The 6740-nt window shown below is 33.1% G+C and overlaps 1 protein-coding gene and 1 long non-coding RNA gene across 3 annotated transcripts; both read left to right on the top strand.

The window, feature by feature from the left end:
- The first annotated feature begins 2343 nt into the window (after window positions 1–2343).
- On the top strand, window positions 2344–4274 carry LOC104765834 (transcription factor MYB13-like). 2 transcript variants are annotated; one of them, XM_087488890.1, is made up of 3 exons: window positions 2344–2732; window positions 3421–3550; window positions 3685–4274. In XM_087488890.1, exons 1-3 carry the CDS (start codon window positions 2600–2602, stop codon window positions 4163–4165), a joined length of 744 nt encoding a protein of 247 aa, XP_087345016.1. In that variant the 5' UTR covers window positions 2344–2599; the 3' UTR covers window positions 4166–4274. The 2 variants fall into 2 exon arrangements, with proteins under 2 accessions (XP_087345016.1, XP_087345067.1); XM_087488941.1 differs by having other exon boundaries at window positions 2431–2732; window positions 3723–4246.
- Window positions 4275–4735: 461 nt separating this feature from the next.
- Window positions 4736–5674, top strand: LOC147949530 (uncharacterized). Its single transcript, XR_015582479.1, has 2 exons — window positions 4736–5077; window positions 5362–5674. It is a non-coding gene; the product is annotated as an uncharacterized LOC147949530 (long non-coding RNA).
- Window positions 5675–6740: the final 1066 nt, after the last annotated feature.

A 6740-nucleotide genomic window follows, 5' to 3' on the forward strand; every position in this document is an offset into this window, starting at 1 on the left:
AATGTGTTTTCTTCTCTATTGAGATTTCTGTTTAATTATTACATGAAAAAATCTGCTTGATATTATCATATGGGTTCTCTGATAAATAATGAACTTATATATATAATCTGCTTAATGATAATTGAGATGTTCTTGCATTGGTTAGATTCTGCTAAACTCTTTATTGGAATCAAATGATCATTTGGGATATTTATAATCAATGTAGAGAGCGAAGTAGTAGATTAGGTCACTCTCTCTTTTGGACTGTTCATGGTACCAAACTATCAATATTAAAAAAAATGGAGCCAATTAAAAGACAATAAATAATTTTCACATAATTTGTGTTTGTTTATAAATGTTATCATACATAGTAACATTTTCGTGTGAATAATTAATATAATAATTTAGTTAAGTTTTTGATAATATAGTTTACTTTTTAAACTAACTAATTCATTGACGGATATAAAAACAAACAAGATAAATCAGATTTTGCGGATAACATTTCTGAAGGAACAACTGAGAATAGTTTAAAAAATCGGTGGACAAGATCGAGAGGGAATAAGTCATCACTTTCAGTAACGTTATTGACTTTTGTCGAAAAGAAAAAATAGAGCAATTATTTAAGATCACACAATAAACAAAACTTCAATGCGCAAATTGGATTTATGCCTCGAAGCCTCAACATTTATGTCAGCGTTATTTGGCAGTGAAGGGACCGTTTTCAAAATATCAAAACATAGATTGGATAGTAGTATATGATAACGTGAATGTCAGCAATTTATTTGTTGGAAAAGGATAACTTAATTCAAATTTGGACTACGTGACAGTCTTCCATACTTTAACATTGTTATTACCATTTTGGGTAATACTATTTTCGTTTTTTTTTTCAGAGATATTTTTCATATATAACTTAATTGCATATTTCATATTGTACTTACCAAAGATGTCATACACAGTTACGCACACATTGAGTACGTACTTTTATCCATCTTTTGAACCGGCATTGCTTCTACATTATGCTTAAGCAATTAATATACAAGCTACGAACTTAAAAGACAAGAGACTTATTTTTTTTTGGATGTTCCATTAAATCCATTGTTACTGGAGTATATTAATCATTGGCTTTTAGTAACTTCAAGAATAATTTCGAGGGTTTATCTCGTTAGAAATACAAGATCTAAATCATATGGTTTTAGATAAAATTTCGGATAGTTTAACAACAAATCATCACAATTTTTGTAAATTCTTTCGATATCTTCCAAAACATATTAAATTTAAAATTTAGGGTTGAATACATTATCGTACATGTGGTTACGTTGATATTCACTTCACTGACCGAGTGTTCGATCTCTAGTGAACGCTCTAACCGTTGCCAACATACATAGTTCCATACTAACGAAAATTTTCAACCATCAGATAAGATCCGAATTCTCAACAGAACAATTTGTCTTCCATAAGCACTAAGATATATATATATATAATGATAATATATCAATACTTTCTTGTCCCAAAGGAGATTTTGAATTCTCATTTCCCTCTCATTAGTTATCAGTAGAGAATACAAAATGTATCCCAAATCAGCAACGCATTCTCGTATGGGACAATATTAGTGATCGAAGCTGAAATGTGCAGTTATAGATGAAATCGAAAGCTGGAAACGTGAATCTCCTCCGCTTGAGCTCAAATTGTGCACAGATTTGGAATCGATCCAGTGAATCAACGATGAAATGAGAAGATAACGTAGAGAATTTAAGAAGTAGAGATCAAACGAGCGAAAAAATGCTCTGATACCATATTAGTTGAATCAGAATCGAGAGAGAAAGTTTGTTAAACTCTGATTTCTCATTAAGGAAGAAAGAGGTTGTTACAGTGTTCTTTATCTAGAACAAGAATATTAAACCGGGATAAACCGGATATGTATAATTAATCTATCATAAAACCGGATATTCTAGAGCCCTTAACCAATCCTAATATTCACAAGTATACTAACTATATACAATCATCTAATAGACAAGAATATATGAGAGGAAACGGGCACCGGATGGAACACAATTTATACCCATCCTTAGTAAGTACAAATTTAAAATTCTGTGGTAACTGTAATTAACATTGTTGAGTAGATTTTTTTTTATATATATATATATATATATACATATTTAATTTATGTGAAAATGTTAAAAATGATATCTATTGTATCAGATAGAGGTATCATATATATTACACATGTTGATACTCCATGTAAAATTACAGGTGATATTACTTGGTTTATACAAACGTGAATTGTGAACGTTAAATTATTTTTTTTTTTTAAGAAAAAAAAAGATATTGAAGATAATAATAGATTGGAAGATATCCAAATATCTCGCTACATCGAGGAACCCCATTCCTCACTCTTGAAAAGATCATTCTACGTACTTCTTCTATATAAGTGAGAGAGAGCCTCACATAAATGAATAGAAGTCCCCTAATATTATTACTAATTATAACAAGAATATACTTATTATCTTAAGATGAGGTGATGTACGCTGACTCATCAAGAGGAGGACTCGATTCGACGGGAGAAGTGATACGTGCCGAGATTTGACTAGTTCACCAGAGTGCAAAACCAAAAGAAACGAAAATGGGGAGGATGACGTGGTTCGACGCCAACGGGATGAAGAAAGGAGAGTGGACGGCGGAGGAAGACCGGACGCTCGTCGCGTACATCAAAGTACACGGTCTCGGCAACTGGGGTATACTGGCTAAGAAAGCAGGTATAAATCTTTACATTTACACAATGATATCTATCTGACTATATATGTTGTATGCATACTTTAGATTCTAGTTTCTGTCGGACTAAGGATACAAAAAAATAGAAAGGATTTATTTTGTTTTGAGTATGTTTGTTTTAATTTTCTAGATTCATGCTTTATGGAAGAAATTATTATAAAAAAATCGATTTTGGGAAGTAAATTTAGGAGTAGTTACATGAAATTACAGAAATTAATAGTAGTTCTGTAAACCAAATAAATAGGGGACCTATAATTAGGAAAAGATAGACCTTACGAGCTTTTGGTTGATACATAAAATCTGTGTATGCATACACTTTTTTTTCTTTCTTTTTTGCTCATTTACTACAAATTTATGTTGTAGAAGAGATTTATTCATATATTTATAAACTTGCAGAACCTTCTATCAGATTGTATCGATATGATGATATTATATGTAACAAAGTGTATGAAACTCAAATTATTATATATCATCTTATACTAGTGTAAATCTCTAGAAATTAGATTATGATCCTTTTTAACCCAAAATAGAGTATCTTTCATTTGTTGTTCTCTCTTTAGTTTGTTTGATGGAATAACATGTTCAACCTTTTTCTAACTTCCCTGTTTGCCATCGTGATGAAATAATAGTACCTTATTTTCTGATAATTCTATGATTTAAATGTAAAAAAAGGTCTGCCAAGATGTGGAAGGAGTTGTAGATTAAGGTGGCTGAATTATCTGAGGCCTGGGATTAAAAGAAGCAAGTTCACTCCTCAGGAGGAAAACGAAATCATCAAGTACCATGCCCTTATTGGAAACAGGTAAATTAGTTTGTAATTACATGTAAACCCAATCCATTAATTCTTGATCAATACTTTTTTCAGTCAACTATTCAGTGTTAAATTACTATAGCAATATGGTACTTTCTTTTAAATTGATGATACGTAATTACAAGGTGGGCAGTAATAGCTAAGCAATTGCCGAACCGAACAGATCATGACTTCAAGAACCATTGGAACTCATGTCTTAAAAAAAGACTCGCTAAAGAAAGAATCGATCCAATGACACATGAGCCAACAGTTCTGACCGTCGAAGCCACGTCCTCCTCAACGACGCCGCCTTCTTCGACACCGCGCACTACTTCTTCTTCTTTTTCCTCCACTGGCTATGCACGTCTGCTTAACAAACTCGCTGCTAGTATCGCTTCGAGAAAATACAGACTCGACAAGATCAAGATGGTGATATTCTCTGAAGAACCAAGAGAAGCCAGTGATAAAGAGAAGATGCTGATAACCATGGAAGATGAGGATTTGATTGCTTGTTTTATGGACTTTGATGAGAACCTGAGTAAGGCGTTGTTTTGTGAACTACCTTGTCATGACTCTACTCCTACGCAGTGCCAGCTTAGCAAATTTGCTGAGGGTGCAAAAACATAGGGTCCAAGGGTTCAAAAATATTTTACATGTTAATTTTTTTATATTTTTAAAAATTAGTATATATTTAGGTTTTTTTAATGATATAGCAATAGCACTGGATCTAGATAAAGTTTGAGCTGAGCCTGCTCCTACGACGACTGGCTTAGTGGCTTTTAATGCTACTCAATAATTGAGCTATATTGTACTAACGTACTAGTATCCCAGATAACACCGCGAAGCAAGAAGAAGTTGCGCAAGTAGTCAAAGTTCTCACCTAATTAGTTATCTATAAGGCTCTCAATGATAACGTGTGAGACAATTGCGTGGGAAGTGCGGTAACGTCGTGACATTTCCAAGAGTAACAAAAAAAACTTTAAATATACGTATGTATTTATACGTTTTCGTTACTATTAGAACCGTACTACAGTTGTACTACATGTTATTATTATTCAAAGCCTAAAAGTGGAAGAAATATGAATGGAATGGACTCTACTCATGTCATCTATACACGTTGACTTCTTAATCTGCTCCCGCAGATGGAATGGACGATCTACTCCTTATCTTTAAATTTAAATATAATTTCTCTCCCGATTTTTTTTTTTTAAAATCCATACCACTTCGCTGAAACGTTTCATAAATCTCTCTCCATCATTCGATGGTATTCTAGTAGCTGGACCCAAAAAAAAAATCAAATTCAACCTAATTTGAAATAACAACCTCCGGTTATTGTTTGATGACACAAAATAATCAAACTTAAACCCATCGCCGGAGAGAAATCGAGACGCCATGATACGGAAATATACGCTGGCGGAAATACGATCAGAAGAACGTTACCTTTGCCACTACGGTACGAACACCTCGTAGAGAAATTGCGCGCGGGCACTGTAAAGTTTTCATCTTCGTCTAACAGATCGTACAAAGAGGAAAAAAAAGGTAATCATAATGATCGGAAACTAGGGTTCGCTCGCTCTTCCTTTTACTCGTCTCTGAATTGTGTTTTTCTTCTTCCTCTCCTTGAGAGTCCTGTGGTTTAATGGGCTTATACTATTGGCCTTTTACCCGAGTTAACGATAGAATGTGCATGATGATGTTTACATACCACAAGTTAATGTTTAATAAACTAAGCTAACCAAGTTGTAACAAACTCTATACACTTTATATACTACTCTAATATTAGCTCCACATGCCTCATGATTTTGTATTGCTGGAACTTCCAGATCTATATGGCCGGTTTATCTTAGTCGACATGGCTCGATTCTTCTTCTTCGCATGGGCACGGCTCACTCTCTCTCTGCGTCCATCAGAGCTGCCTCCCCCAACATCCCCACCATCAATTTCTACAACGTAACTAGCTAGAATTTCTGTTTTCTTCTTGATGTTTTCTGCCATTGGCTAATACTTATTATATGTCTGACTTGCCTTGTTGTTCACGATCATCTACAGATACTTAACATTATGGAAGAAAAATCAAAGACTAAATTTTTTTGGTATCGTTGTGCAAACATTTTGATGAAAAGCCAAAATCTTGAATTTGTTTTTTGTTTTTTTTTAAACAGAGGAACAAGCGCCTAACTGGATTCTTCTTAATTAGCCTCAATTACCTATTTCATTTGGGACACATAATCCATATCTGATCAATGTTTAATCGGAACAATAACTAAATTTCTTGTCAATGGTGTAGAATTGATAGTTGTAGTACACTCTTCAAATCTTATCCATGTTGACTGCAACAGCAAGATCGCCAAAGTTTTTTGTAGATGCAAGATTTTACCCTGGTGCACAAAAAAAAAAAAAAAAAAACACCACATAAAAATTACGGATTCAAAGTAGATCTTACCGATTACTTCACTGTTCTTACGTAGCCTATGTTTACATGTACTGAAAGTATTCCTGCTCGTTCTAATGTCATGATTGATTCTACAGTCTTCAATAAGTTTGATTACTCCAAGTCTCCAATTGAACGGTACTTTCTAGCTCTCTTTAAATTAATCATGGCTCAGAGTCCTACTTTAACATTAATGAGTTTTTTCACCGCAGATGATGAGAACCGTAATTAGGAATCCAGGTTGGGATTTCATTTCCATAATTAGGAATTGTATTTATGCGCTTGTTTCTTTTGATAGTTACTACTAGTCTGCATGTAAAAATGGTTTGACCGTCAAATACGTTTTGTTGTTCTTATAATCTTATCAATGAATTTTTTTATTTGAGAGATATTTTTGTTACTCTGACCTTTATTTATGAGAGTTTCATTAATAATTAAGTTAATGCGTTTAAAATATGTCAATAATTTTTAATTAATTATATTTAGTTGAGAGCTTTATAAGATCGACCAGTACTTTAGAAATTTTCTTTCACTGAAATCCTTTTTAACAATGATAAAAATAAAGAAAACCAAATTCTTTTGCCATCGGAAAACTTTAGTTTGAATTTTAATGTTTTAACATCAATTGTTACCCTCTTAATAAAATTAAAATGTGGTCCATCACGAGATTTTGAGATATAGAGAGAAAATATAGACGTAACATGTATATAATACATACACACACACACGGACATGGATGGACATAACTCCTGTCACATTTGATAGATGGTC

Source organism: Camelina sativa, chromosome 1 (assembly GCF_030686135.1).
Source record: "Camelina sativa cultivar CO46 ecotype springtype chromosome 1, ASM3068613v1".
Lineage (NCBI taxonomy): Eukaryota > Viridiplantae > Streptophyta > Magnoliopsida > Brassicales > Brassicaceae > Camelina > Camelina sativa.

What these genes read in the sequence shown, in the direction of transcription:
- LOC104765834 (XM_087488890.1), top strand. Translation starts at nt 2,600, where the DNA reads ATGGGGAGGATGACGTGGTTCGACGCCAACGGGATGAAGAAAGGAGAG. An exon ending in TATACTGGCTAAGAAAGCAG is followed by an intron (nt 2,733 to 3,420) that starts GTATAAATCTTT and finishes ATGTAAAAAAAG; the next exon opens with GTCTGCCAAGATGTGGAAGG. An exon ending in CATGCCCTTATTGGAAACAG is followed by an intron (nt 3,551 to 3,684) that starts GTAAATTAGTTT and finishes CGTAATTACAAG; the next exon opens with GTGGGCAGTAATAGCTAAGC.